We start from the raw sequence: 19,924 nt of genomic DNA, 5'->3' as shown, positions 1-19,924 counted from the left end.
ATGACATCGATGTCATAAAAGGCAGATAATCCAACGTAGCTGAGTGTATTATAACAATTATTGCCTGCATTACCATCGAGGTACCAGGGAAGGAAGAGGACTTATTTTGTTTTGAGAGGATGATGCATTTGAAATGCACAAATTGTAGGAATACATCTTCTACATGGAAAAATGTGCTTTGCTAAGCTTGTTCCTCTTTGTGAAACTGGTGTTTAACATTCCAATTCAGAATACAACATTTTGGTTTGTTTTTAAAGAAACAAGGCAGGTAATCTTTTCTTTATCCTTCAAACAAAAATTTAAAAACAGAACCAATGTTATAGAAGTTTTTTGGGTTATAGCCTGAATGCAACTCTTTAGAATTGTTGTGAGTTTCATTCAGCTGTTCATTGTCATTATGATTGATAACCTCCCTTTCTTTTTCCTTCTTAGTGTCACCCAATCATCCCCTTACAACCTGGTCACGGAAGGAGTAGAAGAACACCAAGCACAAGTGACTTCCACACCGCTTTGAGAAGAAGAGGGAGAAAGAGAAAGCAACAAAGCATTTGATAGGTACAGTAAGTATTTTGTTTTGCGAAAAAATTTGAAGTCTTAATTTCAAATGTTCATTCATTCACATGCAGTCCATGGCTGTTGGTTTGCATCATTACTAGCAGCACAGCAGCTATGCTGCTGATGCAGTGTACCCTTTTTGGTTAGGGTATGAATTGGGAACTTGAAAAGCATCTTAAAATGACAGCAAAAGTAATATTTCAAAAAGGAATTGATGGTTCTGATCGTTAGCAAGTTTTTTAATTATTATTTTTTTTCACCACTTGGCATTTGCTCCTTTTTCATAGCAAAAGCAACTTCGGTGAATTTCCCAGCAATTTCTGTGGAGGCATCCATGACTTGCCCACAATTGGCTGAGAAACATGTGATCATTGTTTGGTGTTTTTAGGGTGCTTTCCCCCACCCCCAAAACGGAGGATGTAAAATAATAATTGATAATGATCAGATGCAGATTTTTTGTTATTTGATTTGCTGCACTTTGACAAATTTAGATTGTGTCTGCATAGATGGCAAAGTTTGATCAGTTTAACACAAATGAAGATATCCAATAATTTAATTTTGTCTTTGCACCTGTTGGATAAGGACCGACTTGAAAGCCTCTACAGATGACCAAGACCTGGAATCGTTCTACCTGCAGTCAGAATATATATATATATATATATATATATATATACATATATATATATATATATATATATATATATATATATATATATATATATATACATATATATACATATATATATATATATATATATATATATATATATATATATATATATATATATATATTGCCAGACAAATACATCTGAATCACTATCTGCCCTCTGCAAGCAATTCGACTCAATCTTTTGATTATCTCCACGACACGATTTACACTTTTTTTGTATCCTTTGTAAATGTGATAAAATTTGTGAAAATTGCATTTCAAACTCATCTCACAATCTGTCAAAGGACAGGTACAGTAAGTGTTCAATTGCATGGTGTATTTTAGTCACTTTGTAGCATACCAATTAGGTAATGAAAATGGAGTGAGAAAGGGCGCAGTAAGAAACTTGAGGAGGGTGGATGTGTTTTGTTTACAGACAAAAAGGATTTTACCAAAAATAAAAATTTGCTATTCGAGAGCTTTCATCAAATGTATTACGATTTATTATTGCTCAGCATTTTGGGGGACGGCGGGGTCGGGGTCAGGGTCAAGGGGAAGATGGGGGGGGGGAAATAAAATAATAAACAGCACAATGCATACAGCACCAAAGTCTTTGGTCTCTTCCAAAGTGGGTAGCAAATACAATTAGCAGAACCTGATATGATTGCCTCATTTCTACTGCACTCAAATGCCAAGGTGAGCAAAATGGAGCCAAACAAATCAGACTCATCGCAATGCCGATTACGACTCCAGGATGTGGGAAACGATTTCTCAAAAGCAGTGACAATTGCATGTAAAGATGGCTAATGACAAGTGCCATTTGGCTGAAGGGAAATGACTTGCACAAAATAAACTCACCATTATTCAGTCACAGCGAACTATGCAAAAAACATTTTCTTCTCAGGTTTCAACCATAATCCAGCAGTCCAATAAAACCAGAGTCTCACGGTTGAACAGGAACTCGACGTAGTGTGCACCTTTTAAAAAGCTGTCCGGTCAACGTAAAATACGCATGTACATTCCGGTCATGGGCTGTTGCCTCCGCCTTTGAAAGTGCAGTAGAAATGAGTCGAGTGGCTCATGGGAACACAATGGTAAGGGAACACATTAAATAATACAACATAAAGTTTCAACGACAAACATTTCCTTGAACAAGCACTACACAGAACCAGGGCTAATAAAAGTCAGATTTGTGAAAAATCTGAAGTTGGCCCAGTGAGAACCTGTGCAAGATAAATCTGTGAGAACCACACGAGTGCAGAGTCTAACGACAATCAAGTCAGGCACAAACGAAGAAAGCAGGCCCATTTATGCACAAGGACCGATCAAGCCAGCTTTACTCGTTTTGGGTAGACTTCTGAAGAAGTGGGGTTTGATTTGAGAATTCTGTTTTGTGTCACAATTAATCTACGATGTGAAGGGCAGCTTTCACTGGGTTGTGCAAATGCAGTCGTTGCAGAGAGAAAAACAAAACAAAACCTTCTATTTACTTTCGGTCAAGTGCTTGGTTGCTTAAACTTCTGGATCAAGACCATTCAGCTCAGTCCAAGGGGCAGAGGTTGTGTTCAGTTTGGTTACAATGGAAAAAATAAAACATCGCACACACCGAAGCTGAATAATCTAACCGATCTTAAGGGCATGAGAGCAGATCGTGCAAATGTCTACTATGTTGACGAGTCCTACCGAAATGCAGCTTTGTTGAATGCAGGTGACTTGCATTGGGAGTGACTGGAAAATCAAAACAACAACAAAATGAGTTTGGGTTCTACTTATTCTACCAATGGTTTCATTTTCATAGCATTCGAGCCAAATGAGGTGGAAAAGGGGGGGGGAGGGGGGTGAGGGGATGGAAACACGAGAAAAAGAAAATACATCACAACTGCTGAGGAAATGGTTTCCATGGCATCAATGGGCAAAAGCCAACTGTTATTGTGGTTTATTCTTACAGCAATATTAGAGCCCAAACTTAATCTGCCCCATTCCTGCTTGCCCTTTCAACCTATGACAAAAATTAAATGAAAGCCCCTTGAGGGATAAATTTACAAAATTTACAATTTCTGAAAGAAAAAAAAATCAATTTACACCTATTTTCAGCCCAGAAAGCCAAATATAATTTAGAAACCGATACAAAAGGGAATGAGCAAAGATTACATACAACATGGTGTTACAAAGGGACGGAGTGGACCGTGAACACTGAGAGTGCGCAGTGATGCAAAGGATCGGCAATGGGAGATAAGGCAGGTGAGAATGAAAGAAACCGTTAATCAAAGAGAGCTTTCCAGAAAGAATCAATAATGACAGTGGGGGTGAATGACAACATCGCTGCAGTTGTAAAGAGAGTTGTTGGACCTGTTTCAATGTAAATAGGGAAAACAAGTCAATGTTAAGATGCAGACAAGAAAAAGAGGAGGGAAAGGGATTGTAATTTCATGGTCCAATGGCCAAGAAGTCTGTGATCTTTGAAAAAAAAAATTGAATATGCTCAGCAGAGGGGAAAAACATTTTGTGATAAATTAACAGTATTCACGCTTTCATTCACTCTTGCTATAAAAGTGATGAAAGCAAGTCCATGTTCAGTGACACTACAGGAACCATATTTTGCTTATAATCTGACAGCTGCAGTCACATCATCATCCTGACCACATGAAGTATCTGATGAACTGATCGAGTTGAGTTTTGAAACAGAACTTAAGGATGCTTGGTTTGGTAAAGACAGACAATGATCATCTTCAACAAGGTTAGGTGGGTGGGAAGTATCCACCTCTGCTGGCAGTTCATTTTTGTGATGCCAAGGACCAGACACTGCTTTTTGACAATGAGGTCGCCTCGGCGCACCCCACTCGCTGCGTGAACCAACGGGTGATTGCTCATCTGAGTGAGAAGAAAGGTAACCACCACTTGAACTTTCACTTGGATAATACACCACGGCAGGGCTTGCAGTGTTGGGAGGTAGACGAGAAACACCAAACCCCACAAATGCTTTCATTTTCATGGGGTCCATCTTCAGGTTGTTGCGGTCATCAAATGGAGAGCCTGTTCCGTAGCCAAGGTCAGGAGAAGGGATATCCGCAAGAGCATGTGGATAATGGCGAGACATGGGTGAGGTCCTTTGGCAGTGATGAGTCAGCAAGGGAGATGTTGGGAGAGATCTGCAGCGGCGTGCTGGCGGTTCCTCGGGTGAGCGGTAGGGCTGAGGAGTGCTAGGTGGTGTGGGAAATGGTGACAGAGGCATGGCGATTGCGAGGGGTGGCAGAGACGGCCGTGTCTGCGTGTCGTATAGTTTCGTGTGCCCTCCATTTAGCTCTTTACGAGCGGAAAATGGATTGAGCTTGGGTGTTCGGGAGGAGGTCGGTGGTGTTGGACATGAAATGTCAGACTGGCTGCAGGTAAGGGGACCATCGATGAGAGTTGAGGTGCCTTGCAACTCCAAGTACTCTGAAACTGGTTGGCCTTTGGTAAAAGAAGAAAAAGACAACAAAAAATAAAAAGTCCATTAGGTGCAAAGAAAAGATATTGAAGTCAAAAGCAATACTTTTTATGAAAACACCAAAATATTAATGACACTCCATCATGCAAATAAGAAATTGATGACATGAACGAAGTATTGAACCAAATATTCAAGGTCTTCTTTCTCAAAATTGATACTCAAGCCTATTGTGGTGGAACAATAGAACAGACTGATAACATTACTTTGGCCAAAGTCACATTTGCCACGGCGGCCGTGGGGTCTCCAAAATCTACGGCCACGAGCAATTATACGGCGGCCGCAGTATTTCCACGGTCACACAATGTAGCAGTCACATATGTTTTTATTTTTCGGTGAGCCGCACGGCGTATTTAGAAATTGTGGAGACCGAAAACGTGGGGTTGCTATACTGTCTTTGACTTGATGTCGCACGGTGACCTTAAGGGGGCCCTGCGGCGGCCATATAATTTTCAAGGCAGACGCAAGGTAGCCTCAAGGTGCCCGCAAGGCGGCCGCAGGGGGGCCCTAAGGTGAACGCGCAGCCAGACGGACGGTAACGAGTGGGTTAATTTTTTCTTTTTACCAGTTTTTTTTTTTTTTAGGCTTGTCGAAATGCGACGGCGAATGTAGAAATGAAAAAAGTTATAACTCCGCATTATAATTCCACGGCGACCCCTACGGCCTGTAAAAGATAGCCAAACGGTGTAGGGCCACCCTGAGGCCAGTGCAGAAACTCTGCGGTTGCCGCACGTTTCTGTCAATTCAGAGGGCGTACGGCCGCCGTACCCTCGCCGTAGAGCAAATGTGACTTAGGCCTTAAACAGCTCAAAGCATCTTCACCTTTGCCTCACTCCATGCCAGAAGAAAAAAAAGAATACAAGGCCTCATCGAGGATGCAGCCCCAACTGCACCTCAAAAATGTGAGGTGTAGAATTTGCAATTAAATATCGAAGAAGTAATATTAGTTGTCCATCTATCTGCATGTTCACATTTTTTGCAAAGACCACTGGGCCGACAACCACCAAATGTGGTACGCAGATCCACATTTCAAAGCAATACCAAAGCTATTCAGGAACCATATGACATGGGCTTGTAGTGTTTATTTTCCATATAGTTAAGAATCACTTAAAAAGGACTGTACACTGCATTTTGACAATGAAGTTGCCTCAGCGCACCCCACTGGCTGCGTGAACCAACGGGCGATTGCTCATCTCAGTTTGTGCTCACCTATAACAGAGCAGCTCCAGGTGCGAGCTAACCCAAGAACAGACAGAAGGTGAGCAAGAGCACCAATATCATCAGCAAAGAGATGAAGAGGATTAGTGATGGGCATTTAAGACCTCAACGTGCAACTCGGGGATTGTCCGAAAAGGGTATTTTCATCCACCATCTCAGCCTTTCAAGGCCACTTTTCTCTTTTTTTCCTTTGTATACAATCTGATCGGCTAACAGCTATCACACGACACATGACACAGGCGAATGTCAGCATATATAATTAGCTGAGCTATCTTCCACCAATTGGCTGGACAACTGGCCTGACTCCACCCACAATTATAACCTAACTAAATAATACGTTCGTCATTTTCGTGCTGCGGTAAGCCTAAGCCATCTGCTACGGTAAGAGTTGTACAGCATTCACAATCGCCATTCTTTCCTGATGTTTCCCCTCATTGCAAAGCAAGCAAGAGGCTATATATATATATATATATATATATATATATATATATATATATATATATATATATTTTGTTGCAGGCCGGGGGTCGGGTGAGAAGACTACTCTGTGGGGGGGGGAGCTATCTCGGCTCCCACCAGACTACCCGGAATTGTCGGCAGTCACACACGGATAATTCCGTGATGCGGCGGGTCGCTAACCAACCGTGGATGCCAATAACTCAACCGAGTGACCGAGGGTCCTCCCGTCTATGGGTTAAACGGGTTACCTAATTAATCACGTGATTTAATTACTGGGGAAAACGCCCTCTGTACGCCTTGTCCGAACCGGATCACTTTACCGGAACGGATCGGATGCAGCCAAGCGACACTGAGCCGAAAAAGTCCCGGCTAAGCTAAGATTCGGACCATGCTGGACCAATGAAGGAAAAGACAAAAACGAGCAGGGAACATTTCTAATAATGATTTATTTACAAGCAAGCAAGGAAAGGTATGTGGTACAATCAATAGAATTATTGGGGTGTGCAAGCAGAGATAGGGAAGAAAGGTGCGGTGCAGCAATAAACAAGCAACTTCTGAAAGCGGACACAGAGCAGACTTAACCCAAAAATAATAATAACAATAATAATGATAATTATGATCTTCTACAGTCTTACTTACATGGGCAGGCATCAGGACACACACACACACACACACACACACACACACACACACACACACACACACACACACACACACACACACACACAAAACCCGATGAAGAGGAGGTATTGCAGCAAGACAGGAGAGTAGTTGAGGCTACAATCTCTCGTTACATTTGTATAATTGATTACCCAAATGCGCCACCAATACATTTGGGGGCAATGCTCCGTGTGGTAGTGTGGTACCCCCCTGACAGCTGGCGTATCGTCTCTTGCTTCCGGCAGCTCGCGTCGAGACAGTGGGCGTGAAGGAGGGGCTTGAGTTGGGAGGGTGGAGTCCAGAGCGCGTGGACGTAGTAGTAGGCGGGACCGGATGGGTGGGTGGACTCAGCGACGTGTGGGTGGAGAAGTGTGGGCCGAGTCGCGGCAATGACGACAAAAGGCGGAGTCGAAGTCCAGCTTGAGTGGGAGGCGAGGCAGGGCAGAGAGAGAATGGCCCGGCCATCCACCCTTTTATAAGCCCCGCGGCATGGGGCGGGGGGCCACCCCGAAGCAGTGTCGTCACCCGAATCGGGTGCTCTGATTGGCCCCGACCCCCTCCGTGGCCCGGCCGTGATGGCCGGAAACCGCTTCATTCCACTTTCGGCCAGGTGACCCCCGCGCTGTGGAACCGTCTCGCTCCGACTCCACGACATGATATGAATTGCCAACGCCGAACTCCGTGCCATGAATCGCCCTGCAAAACCCCCCGGGCTGTGCCCTGATGACCGGCCGAGGGTCCCGCATGCCTGCTCAGGTGCCCCGACCAGCGCCGGTTAATGCACCTGCGCCATGTGCGCCACACGGCCCGATCGCAGCTTTGTTGGCCATAGAGGCGAGAAGACGTTCACCGTCCGTGGGGAACATCCACGGCCGCCAGCGAGGACTGAAGGTACGATGTTATGGCGAACCCATGCACAGACAGTAAGATGTGTCCATTCGTGCCCTACTCTGTACGATAACAAAGTGTCGCGAGTGGTACATTCGTGCCCTGCTCTGTCCGATAAAGTCGCGAGCGGCGCACGGGTCTGCCTTTGAGCACATTCCGTACAGTGTGCGTGGATCGGCCATTATGCACGTGGCCAGCGTTCGCCCGATTCTGCTATTGTGTGCACGGGGCGAAACCCGATCAATATAATTAGTTCAGAAATGGATTGAGAAATACGTGCCGCCCGTATCATGCACAATGTGGCGTGGTTGTCATTTTACTCTTATCGGCCCCTGACGATGTAGCTAATGGCACCAAGCTACAAGCCAGGCTCTTGCCTAATTGGGTCTTTTGCTTCTGTGTTGTGCAAAACACCATCCATACAGCCTCTTAAGAGATATTCATTCGTACGCCTTTTCAGTGCAACCAGTAATCTCCCCCCAGATCATCGGAAGCTCGAGTCAATCATCTCGAGCTGCCGAGCATATTGTATAACTCGCCGCAAAAGTTGGGTTGAGAGATCGCTTGAGGATGGGAGCTCTGTGCTGTCGATGCTCATGTGGTGTTCGAGCGCCCTTTCCATTGCCCTCCCCCAGCCACGCATGTGCTGCACGTGTTGGCCTCTGCGAGGACCCAAATTCAGATTTACCTCAGGTTTAATCAGAAAAGAAGAGTAGGAATGAAGTTAGAAATGAAATTAAGAAGAAATGATGTAAGCAAACCTTACTGAGATCCTCGCAACGCACGCCCGTTGTCCCACCAGACAAAAGGGAAGGGACTATCTACACGTATATTAATGGAATAACTGTCTTGGGACCACTATCTGTTGGGTGCATGCGTTTCCAAGAACACACACACACACACACATATATATATATATATATATATATATATATATATATATATATATATATATATATATATACACATATATATATATTTTATATATATATATTTTATATATATATATATATATACATACACACACACACACACACACACACACACACACACACACACACACACACACACACACACACACACACACACACACACACACACACACACACACACATTTTGGTATTACAGGTCGAGGCTCGTGTAAGAGCTAATATACAGAAACGTATCACAACGAAGGAGACAAGAGGGGTGGGAGAGGGAAGCACAAAATAGTGGGGAACAAAGGCAATAGGATATCTGTGGAAGGGGAGAGGGATGGGGTGGGGAACACGGGATAAACAAGATGGTACAACTGGGACTTTCGGGAAGGAAAACAGGGAATTTAAATGAGGTGAGTTTGGGGTGGATTAATGGGGGTAGTAAAGACCTAGATTTTGGATGGGGGAAGATACGAGATGGTGGTGAACAGATGTTTTGAAGACTTTGAGGGAGGAGTGGGATTGAAGAGAATGTGGGAGTTTGTTCCTGAGGTGGGAAAAAAAGAGGTATGAAAGAGTGAAGGTGAGCAGTGATTCTTGATTTTGGCAGTTTCACCAGAAGGGGTTTTTTTGGCAGACCTCGGGCACCCTAAGGAAATAGAGGGGGGGGGACAGATCACAGACAGAGCAGGGGGAGGCAAGGCCAGAGAGGAGATGGTAGAAGACAGAATGACCGCCAACCTGCCTCCGGTGAGAGAGTGAGAAACCCAAAGACTCAACTTCATCGTGAGAGATACCAATGATCCCAAAAGCCCTGGTTTCCACTGCGTGAAGTCGAGCTAAGTGTGAAACAGGAGCACCACCCAAGAAGAGAGAGCAGTACTCCATCAGACTGCAGATGAAAGCTTTGTAAGTGGTTTGAAGCTCAGGTGCACCAAGGAAGGGCTTTGCACGATGTAGGATGCAGAGTTGGCGACTGGTTTTGGAGGCCAGCTTGGAGATGTGGCTTTCCCAGGAAAGATTGTGGTAGATAGTGAGACCCAAAAGCTTCAATGAAAAGACTTCAATGGGATTGTTGAGAAAGTAGATGGCGGGGGGGGTGGGGTGGAGGGTCCAGACGGTCCTTTCGGAGAGACATAGTGAGGGTGTGAGATTTGTCAGGATTGTAAGACATATTCCAAGTGTTTGACCAGCTTGTGATTTTATCCAGGTCTGCAGAGAGTGAGGAGGCTGCTGCCTGCCGATCAGAGGGATTTGAGATGGTATGGCAGAGGGTGGAATCATCAACAAAGTGATAAAGAGGATTTTCCAGGGAATCTGAGAGATCATTGATGAAAACCAGAAAAAAAGCACTGGGTAAGAACACTGCCTTGAGGAACTCCAGCCTGGACGGTAAGAGGAGATGAGAGAATTCCATTAAGAGCCATGCCTTGACTGCGACAGGAGAGGAAGTCTGCGAACCGTGAGTGGAGATTTCCTTGGGTACCACAAGAAGAGAGTTTGGTGAGCAGTGCGAGATGCCAGACCATATCGAAATCTCATGATATGTCTAGGAAGATGGCTCTGATCTCATGTTTGGCATTTAGGATCTCTATCCATTGTTGGGAAAGCAGAAGTAGCATGTCCAGGGTTAAATGACCTGGTCAAAATCCAAAATGATGATCAGAAATCAAGCCATTGGAGAAAAGGAAGGATTTGATGTCTGAAGATATGATGGATTCCATGACCTTGCTGATGATTAGGAGCATGCTGATTGGTCTGCAGTTGCGGGGATCAGTTTTTGCACCTTTTTTATGCAGAGCGGTAATGTTTGCTGATTTCCAAGCAGATGGCAGATGACCTTGAGAAAATGAGAGGGTGAATAGAACAGATAGAGTGTGAGCAAGAGCAGCAGAGCAGGTTTTTAAAACACGTGGACTGATGTCATCAGGACTGGTTGCAGAATCTGAGTCGAGGTTTGACAGCAAGCTCTCCACCTTGTCAGGGGAAAAGGATACAGTCCAGGAACAGTTGGGTGCGACTGGGTTAGGTGGGTACAGAAAGTAATGGATTTGGGACACAATATTTGTCTCGAAATGATGGATTTCATGGCCCTTGAGAAGGCCCCAGCACGTTTTGACTGCAGCCTTTTGGCCTTCAGCCTTCGAACGAGGTTCATGCAAAGCTTAAACACTGCCTGGGTTTTTATTTTATTTTATTTCCAGGAGCAACCGTTTTCCCTTGCCAAATTCCTCCCCCACCTCTGAAACTCCATGTCTGTTGCGTGGAAGCTTCACAGCCTCAACTTTGGTGACCTTGTGAGATTACTGGTGGTGTGAACAATCAGATTTTTACTGGTGCAACCTTTTTGTATTTTAAATTTTACTCATGCAAGGTTGTTTTTAGTCAAGAAGATATTTGGTGATGGGAACTGCTTATTTTTAAGTCTCGCTTTTTGGTGGAGGGTGATGAGAACACTTTTGGTGGAGGGTGATGAGAACACTCATGTCGGCCAGAAAGCTGTTTATTATGTATGCAAATTTTATTACAACACTGTGTTCATGCTTCACCACCTCTGACCCTCCCAATCTTGCACTGCTGTTTTTTTTTATTTTTTTTTGTATACCTTGGTCGAGGCTCGTATGAGAGCTAACACACAACTCACAGCAAGGAGGCATGAGACAAGAGGGGCGGGAGTGGAAGGGACAAAACAGTGGGGAACAGACACATTAGGTGAACTGTGGAAGGGAGAGGGATGGGGATGGGACGGGGAACATGGCAAAGAGAAGATGGACATTTCGGGGACTTTCAGGAAGGAAAGCAGGAGAAATGAAGGAAGTGGGCTTGGGTGGATTATCGGGGGTAGAAAAGATCGATGATTTGGATGGGGGAAGATAAGAGGTGGTGGTGAACAGCTGTTTTGAAAGCCTGGAGGGAAGAATGGGAAAGAATAGAGTGAGGAAGTTTATTCCAAAGGCGGGAAAAAAGAGGAATGAAAGAGTGAAGATGAGCAGTGATTCGTGATTTTGGTAGTTTTACCAGAAGGGGGTTGTTGGCGGACCTTGAGCGCCCTGTGGAAATGTGGTGGGGACAAATCGCAGAGAGAGCAGGGGGGGCAAGGCTGGAGAGGAGTCGGTAGAAGACAGAAAGACCACCGACCAACCTGCGGTGATTGAGTGAGAGGCCCAAAGACTCAGCTTCATTGCGGGAGATGCCGATGATCTTAAATGCCCTGGTTTAGACAGCGTGAAGCCGAGAAAGGTGGGAGGCAGGAGCACCAGCCCAGAGGGGAGAGCAGTACTCCATCAGGCTACGGACAAAAGCTTTGTAAGTGGTCAGGAGCTCAAGAGGGCCGAGGAAGGACTTAGCACGACGGAGGATTCCCAGTCGGCGACTGGCTTTTGAGGCGAGGTTGGAAATGTGACTTTCCCAGGAAAGGTCATGGCAGATAGTGAGACCCAGAAGCTTGAAAGAAAAGACTTCTTCCAGAGGATTGTTGAGAAAGTGGATGGGGGGGTTTTGTAAACGGTCCTTTCGAAGAGACATAGTGAGAGTATGAGATTTGTCTGGATTGAAAGACATGTTCCACGTGTTGGACCAGTTTGTGATTTTATCCAGATCTGCAGTGAGCGAAGAAGCTGCTGCTTGCCGGTCTGAGGGATGACAGATGGTACGGCAGAGGGTGGAGTCGTCGGTAAAGAGAAATAGAGGATTTTCCAGAGAGTCCGAGAGATCATTGATGAAAACCAGAAAAAGAACAGGGCCCAGAACGCTACCTTGAGGAACTCCAGCCTGCACAGGAAGAGGGGATGAAAGAACTCCAATTAGGGCCACACGTTGACTGCGACAGGAGAGGAAGTCTGCGAGCCATGAGTGGAGATGGCCTTGAATACCATGGGAAGAGAGTTTGGTGAGTAGGGCAGGGTGCCAGACTGTGTCAAAAGCACGTGATATGTCCAGGGATACGGCTCGGATTTCCTGTCTGCATTGAGGACCTCCATCCATTGTTGGGAGAGCAGAAGCAGCATATCCAGGGTAGAGTGACCTGGTCTGAAACCAAATTGATGATTGGAAATCAAGCCATTGGAGAAGAGGAAGGATTTCATGTCTGAAGCGATGATGGATTCCATCACCTTGCTGATGATTGGGAGAAGGCTGATTGGTCTGTAGTTACAGGGATCTGTTTTTGCACCTTTTTTATGCAGGGCAGTGATGTTAGCAGATTTCCAAGCAGATGGCAGATGACCTTGGGCAAATGAGAGGGTGAATAGAACAGAGAGAGGGTGAGCAAGAGCAGAAGAGCAGGCTTTGAGGACACGTGGGCTGATGCCGTCTGGACCGGTTGCAGAATCTGACTCGAGGTTTGAAAGCAAGCTCTCCACCTTGTCAGGAGAAAAGGATACAGAGTCCAGGGACAGTTGGGTGCGACTGGGTAAAGTGGGTAGAGATAGTGATGGGTTTAGGACACAAGATTTAGCTGCAAACACCGAGTTTAGACATTCAGCTTTATCACGTGTGGAATCAGCAGTGCGGCCATTTGAGGTAAGGGAGGGGATGGAGGGGGAACATACACCAGAAACAGATTTGATTAAACGCCACCAGGATTTTGAGGAGGGAGAGAGGTTTGAGAGTTCAGACTTGAGATGAGAAAGATGTTGTTTTCTGGCTCTCCTGAGGGTAGATACACACTTGTTCCGAGCTTTGTGGAAAGAACTGAGATTGCCCTCAGTTGGGTTTGCTTTCCATGAGGCAAAGGCAAGTTGTTTCAGGACAACTGCCTCGCCACAAGCTTCAGTAAACCAAGGGCGGGAGGAAGGGTAAGACAACTGAACACGAGAGGGGATAAATCTGTGCATGAGGGAGAGCAAGTTTGTTTGAAAGAATTCCCAGGATGAGTTGATGTTTGAGAAAGTAGTGAGAGGAGACCAGTCTGTAAGTTTGATGGCTGCTCGGAGACCCTGCCAGTCGGCTTGAGTGAAATGCCAGACTCGACGGCGGTGAGGTGGTTCTCTGATAATAGCCAGAGAGATGTCCACTTTGACAAGGACGTGGTCAGAAGAACCAATTGGAGCGAAGGAAGAGCAGCAGATATTGTCAGGGAAATTTGTCAAAATCAGATCCAGAAGAGATGGAGTACCATTGGTTGAGATCCGGGTCGGGAAGTTGACCGATTGAGTCAGTCCCAATGAGTCGCAGAAAGCTTTTGCTGAGGTGCCATGGCAGGTGAGAGAGGTACCCACACCTAGCCAACTGGCGTGATGACAATTGAAGTCACCACATAAGAGGAAGAGAGAGTTTGGATGAGAAGATAGAAGATGGTCCATGTTTTCGGATAGTGAGGTGTAGATGGAGTCATCACTGTTCGGTGGACGGTACAGTACACATATAAACATGAGGTGGGAGTGGAGGGGAAGCCGAAGCCAGAGGTATTCCTGGGGGTGTGGGCGAGTGAGAGCAGTGCATGGAGAGTGAGGAATAGAGTCTTTGATGAAGAGAGCAACACCTCCACCAGGACGAGGCTCAGGTCTGTCATACCGTAAGAGGGAGTAACCAGGGAGAGATACTTGGGAGTCAGACACGTCTTGGGAGAGGAAAGTTTCTGTTAGGCAGATAATGTCTGGTTTGTCAGTGGCAACCTGCATGGAAAGATCTGAAAGGTTTGAGCGAAGGCCCCGGATATTTGAGGTCCACACTTTTAATGAAGAGGAAGGGGAGGAGGCTTTGGGTGCAGGAGGTGGAGGGGGAGGGGGAGGGGGGGACAGGGGACGGGGGGGGCAGGTAAGGAGGGTTTCTGAAGGAGTGTGGGGTATTGCAGAATAGCGAGGGGAGGGGGCCGAATGAGGAGGAGAAAAGGCTCTGTGGTGCTGGGGGAGAGGGGGGACAAGAGACAAGGAAGAAGGCAGTTGAGGATTTGAGGAGGTGGAGTGAAGAGATGGAGGTGAGAGCGCAGTGGAGGGAGGCAGGTTGGTGGATGAGAAGGGGGGAAACTTTGAGAAGGAAGAGTGAGGGGGATGAAAGGTGGGAGAAAGGTGAGGGGGGAATTTTTGAGAGGTCAGAGGGAGACTTGGAGGGAGAAGAGTGTGATGGTTGCTTTGAGAGTGAGAGTGAGGGGTGAGGGGGTGAGTTGGCACTGAAGTTGGAAAAAAAGAATGGTTGATGGAAAGCGAACATCCATGGCAAACTGTGGTTTTTAAAAGTTTTAGGTCAGAGATGCGATTTAACACAATTCTTGATGGATGCAATGAAGGCGAATTCAGAGCATGGAGAGAAGAAGCGCTGTAATAGTTGGATTTTTTAGGCAAGGAATGAAGGAGAGGTCGAAATGAGAGCAGTCTGTTAAAATAGCAGAAGAGTAGTGCATTGTGAAACAGTAAAGAGTACCACATGTGTGAGAGAGGAAGATGAAGCATTATAAGATCGTTTTTGTTGTTAAAAATAATGTATGAGAGAGTTCAACAGATTAGGTCATGGAAGTGTAAAAAAAAAAAAAAAAAAAAAAAAAAAATCGAGGAAGAAGACGAGGAGGAAGTTAAGAGGAAGAAGAAGAAGCAGAATCGGGAGAAGGTGAGCGTGTTGTTGGGTATATATATATATATATATATATATATATATATATATATATATATATATATATATTTTTGTTGTTAATATTAATGTATGAGAGTTCAACAGATTAGGTCATGGAAGTGTAAGAAAAAAAAAAAAAAAAAAAAAAAAAGAGGAAGAAGACGAGGAGGAAGTTAAGAGGAAGAATAAGAATCGGGAGAAGGTGAGTGTGTTGTTGTTGTAGGGTTTTTATTTTTTATTTTTTTGAGATAAGAAAGAGATTAGTTGGGAGAATGGGGGATGTTTGGAAAGTGGGGAGGATCAAAATTGAAGGTAATGGGGAGGATAGAAATTGAAGGTAATGGGGAGAAAAAAACAAACAAACAAACAAAAAAAAACGATCGAACACCGAGTGGAACCGGTAGGCCTCAAGCCTAGGCCTAGGCCTCAAGCACCAGGTGAGAACGTCGACAAAAATACTCACAAAATAGCATGATTTTTGAAACAAAACCGAACTAGCAACACACAGTAACATGTAGGTGAGAAAATTAAACAGTTAAAACGAGACAAATAACAACCGGAAACTTAGCTTTGAGAACGTCAGCAGGGAGCCCCGAAGGAGACCTCTCGCTGCTCCAAAACCGGAAGCGGAAGTCCAAGTTCCTACTAAGTTAAGAATCTCTTTCTTTATATCTTCATACCATACTTTTAACCATGGTAAAAAGAAAAGGAACCCTATCCAGATCAACATCAGCTTCACAACGTTTGGCTGCTTCTAAGCAGGAAACGTTTGAACAGCCTGAAAGATGACTTCAAGGCAACCGGAGGTGCAGTGCTGCTCCGCAATCTCAGAAAACATCACAGCTCTTATTCCTCAACCATCCCATCTGCCACCCTTGGGCTGGAGCAGAAGCCAGCATTATTACATTTTATGAAACATGATGAATACTGCTTACGACCTACGATGCTTTGAACAGAGATCCATATTGAGACCTCTATCACTTTGTGACGGGCCTCAAGCACAATAAGTAAAGATCAACAGTGGCAACAGAAATCTTACATGTGAACAGAATTCTCAATTAAACTTTCCATGGTAAAGCCACAAGTTTTCACGAGTTATTAATACTGGAACACCCCCTCCTCCCTATGGGAGCAGCCAGGGGGGTTATGTCGTTATCCTAATTCAAATGTGAAATTCAAAATACCTCTCCAAAATACTTCTCGCTGTACAATTCAAAACACCTCAATGCACTGGAAAACGTGGGGACAGGAATACTGTAGGCCTAGTGTTGGCTTAACAGTTAAGGTGGCTGGCTTAAGATTTTAGAGTCTTGAGTTCAAGCCCTGTCTAAAGCCGCTGTCACACCTTGACGTTTTAGCCAGCGTATGGCACGTATCAAAATGTATGTAAAACGCTGGCGTACGCTGAACTATTGATGTTTTTTTCAGTTTTTGGTGTATTCATAACGAGTTGGACGTATGCATAACGTATTAGTAACGTACACAGAATGTTTCGATAACATATAGATAACTTATACCAACGAATGCTTAGCGTGTTGTTGGCGTTCACAACCTATGCCCAACGATAGTCTAACGTATGCATAGTGCGCGGCAGCGTATCGCCGACGATCACGTGGCGTAGCCTATTAAAAGGCTGCCGCTCGACGATTCAAATCATAACCGCACTAGACATCGAAGTGTCAAGGCCCTGTCACACCTTGACGTTTTAGCCAGCGTATGCTGATGTATGAAAAATTTGCCGAATACGTTATGGGTAAGTTTTGTATACGTTAAGAGCATGCTGAAGCACGCTGGCATACGTCGTAGTACACCGAGCACGTCGACAAATTTTAAGCAAGCTCAAAATTTTTAGACTTATGGCAGCGTATGACGCACACGTTCCACATACGCTGGCCATAAGTTGTAGGCACGTTATGCGATCGTTGACACACGTCGACACACGTCACTTGTAAGTTACTCTATAAGTCGAAACACGTCGAGGTAATGTTTAGCATACCCGAAACTTATTTCTAACCTCTGAGTAACGTGCTTTGAACCTATGAGTAACGTGCTTTGAACCTATGTGTAACGTATCTCCAACGCATATTGACGTATGTCGATGTATTTGACGTCTTCCGGACGACCACAGAACTTACTGAACGTGTTACTAACTTACAGCTACCGTATAATGGCGTATTGGCAGCGTTTAGGGGAATTGGTATATAAAAATGGGGTTCACACAGGAGGAACCCGTCAGTGTTCCAGACTCCATGGTTTTTTTTTCTTCTTCTTCGGCATGACGGTGATGTTGACACTTCGATTTCTAGTGCGGTTATGATTTAAATCGTTGAGTGGCAGCCTATTAATTATATAAAATTATAACCGCACTAGAAATTGAAGTGTCAACATGACCGTCGTGCCGAAGAAAAAAACAAAAAAAAACCATGGAGTCTGGAACAGTGACGCTAAACATTACCTCGATGTGTTTCGACTTATGAGTAACTTACAAGTAACGTGTGTCGACGTGTGTCAACGATCGCATAACGTGCCTACAACTTATGGCCAGCGTATGCGGAACGTGTGAGTCATACGCTGGCATATGTCAAAAAATTTTGAGCATGTTAAAATTTGTCGACGAGCTCGGCGTACTACGACGTATGCCAGCATGCTCTTAACGTATACAAAACTTACCCATAACGTATTTGACGCGTGCCAGCGTTTTAGACAAATTTTTCATACGTCGGCATACGCTGGCTAAATCGTCAGTGTGCCAGCAGCTTTACAATTGAATTAACACCAGGTGGGTTGACTCAGTCTGTCATCCTTCCGAGGTCGGCAAAATGAATACGAGCTTAACTATTAACGAATACAAGGTAACAGGGCATTGCATCAGCTATGCTAGAGTCAGGAAGCAGGATGAGGGATCCATCTTGGCAGACCTGTTGTCATAATTGGATATTGATGCAACTCATACAGATATTTTGTTTTGCTCTCTTCAAAAGGAGCCTTGTGTTCAGTTCTGCCAATTAGCAAGCAATGAAACATGACGGATTACTTGTTACTGTGGAGAAGTTACAATTTTGTGGAATAATTTTGCTGTCGACACGATTTAAGCTCACCCAGATTTCCTCACCCCACCCCAAGATTTTTAGTCTGTTAAATCGACCATGTATGATTCAGATCGATCAGAAGAAACAAAATTAATCTCTTGGGGGTAAAACTCAACAAACTACCCCGATTATACTCGTAGGCGTTATTTACCTTTCAACGCACAAATTCTAGACATAATTGGTCAGTCTTCTCTGATATATATTTACAATGCTATAACCAAGTGAGCGTAAGTGCTTTTGATTCGTAGGTGCCATTTATTTATTACTTTAAAAAAATGGCAGAATATTTGACCCCAGTACTACGCACTCCACTCATATGACCTATACAGTACATCCCACACCTTCTTTTTACTTTCCTGGCTCGTGGTTCATTGGGTCTTTACCCTCCGTTCTCGATGACTCAATTTTATGTTTCACAAGTTCATGCCCCACCCGTGTGCATACAAAATACAAAAATGGATCCACAATGGACTTGCCATATGGAACTGACACAATAAATGCTCATAAATCATATGAACAAAAACAAAATCATAAATATTTGTGGGCAGTCACACTGCAAACATTTTAAAACTTAAAATAAAAACAAGAAAAAGAGCAATCAAAGATTGCAGACCCTCACCAGGACATGTTTTGTGTGGTGTTTGTGTAGTTTTGTGCAGTGTATTTTGTGTGGCGTTTGTGTACTGGTGTGTTACATAATTAACAAACAAAAAACAAAGATGGAGTCATCAGGAGGAACCTGGATAGGATTTGGGTTTCAGTTGCAACTCCTCCACCTTCAAACCCATTCAGGCACAGCCAAGTGAGCATTATTCAAAAAATAAAATAAAATCTAAAAGAACCCATATTCAAAAAATTAAATAATTTTGGCAACCACACCATGAATCCGATCAGGTTGAAATTTAAATCATATATTACCAATCACGACGAGATCAGGCCAGATTATATCTGTGACTTGCTGCAGGTACCATGTAAACTTGTACCAACTTGTTTCATGGTCAGGTTGTTGGTGACTAAACCTTCTCCCACACCAAGTTTTTTGGTGAGGAGGGTGGATGATATGGACACTCAGCAGGATTAAAAACAAAACCTGTCAAAGAGCGGAGGAGCTCCGTGTGAGCCAACAGCCATTCATATGTAGTGCCTAAATGTGTTTGCGGACGTCCTCCTGCAGTTGGGTTCCTATATTTTTTTTAGGTGGTTGGTGGCAGGATTTGCACTTCGGCCACCATAAAACCCTTCACCCCACAAAATACAAGAAAAACGAAAAGAAAATTGAAAACTCACTTCGTGGGAGTACCTCCTGTGCAGCTGCCCTCTGCAGAGCAGCTCACCGGATGATGGGATTGGGGCAAAGCCTCAGGGACTTCCACACTTTGATGATTGGAGGAAAACCACGGGGTAACCTTCCTGGGTCAGATTGCGGTTGTATGTGTCAGGGTGGTGCTGAGGTGTCGTC

General features: G+C 44.6%; 2 protein-coding genes across 4 annotated transcripts in view; one reads left to right on the top strand and one right to left on the bottom strand.

Annotated features, from left to right (window-relative positions):
* Positions 1 to 1,694, top strand: part of LOC147016647 (uncharacterized) — a 63,450-nt gene extending 61,756 nt beyond the window's left edge. The window contains exons 4-6 of one of the 2 annotated variants that reach the window (XR_015049134.1): positions 433 to 555; positions 1,138 to 1,215; positions 1,348 to 1,694. Coding sequence is in view for 1 of the 2 variants with exons in the window: in XM_085845520.1 (XP_085701646.1) it covers positions 433 to 514 (82 nt within the window). In the remaining variant the exon portion in view is untranslated. Of the gene's footprint in view, positions 1 to 432; positions 1,058 to 1,137; positions 1,216 to 1,347 lie in introns of those variants that run through there. The other variant, XM_085845520.1, reaches the window with a different exon arrangement.
* The window catches only part of LOC147016646 (dual specificity testis-specific protein kinase 2-like), a 169,665-nt gene continuing 150,877 nt past the window's right edge, over positions 1,137 to 19,924 (bottom strand). For both annotated transcript variants that reach the window (XM_085845514.1, XM_085845515.1), the window contains exon 10: positions 1,137 to 4,654. In XM_085845514.1, the coding sequence (XP_085701640.1) occupies positions 3,807 to 4,654 (848 nt within the window). In that variant the 3' untranslated portion in view covers positions 1,137 to 3,806. The remainder of the gene's footprint in view (positions 4,655 to 19,924) is intronic.

The sequence above is a fragment of the Eptatretus burgeri genome, chromosome 11, assembly GCF_056783735.1.
Source record: "Eptatretus burgeri isolate ZD-2024b chromosome 11, Ebu_testis_v1, whole genome shotgun sequence".
In the NCBI taxonomy this organism is placed as follows: Eukaryota; Metazoa; Chordata; class Myxini; order Myxiniformes; family Myxinidae; genus Eptatretus; species Eptatretus burgeri.
The sequence above is the reverse complement of the archived record's forward strand: the minus strand, read 5'-3'. Positions and strand labels throughout refer to the sequence as shown.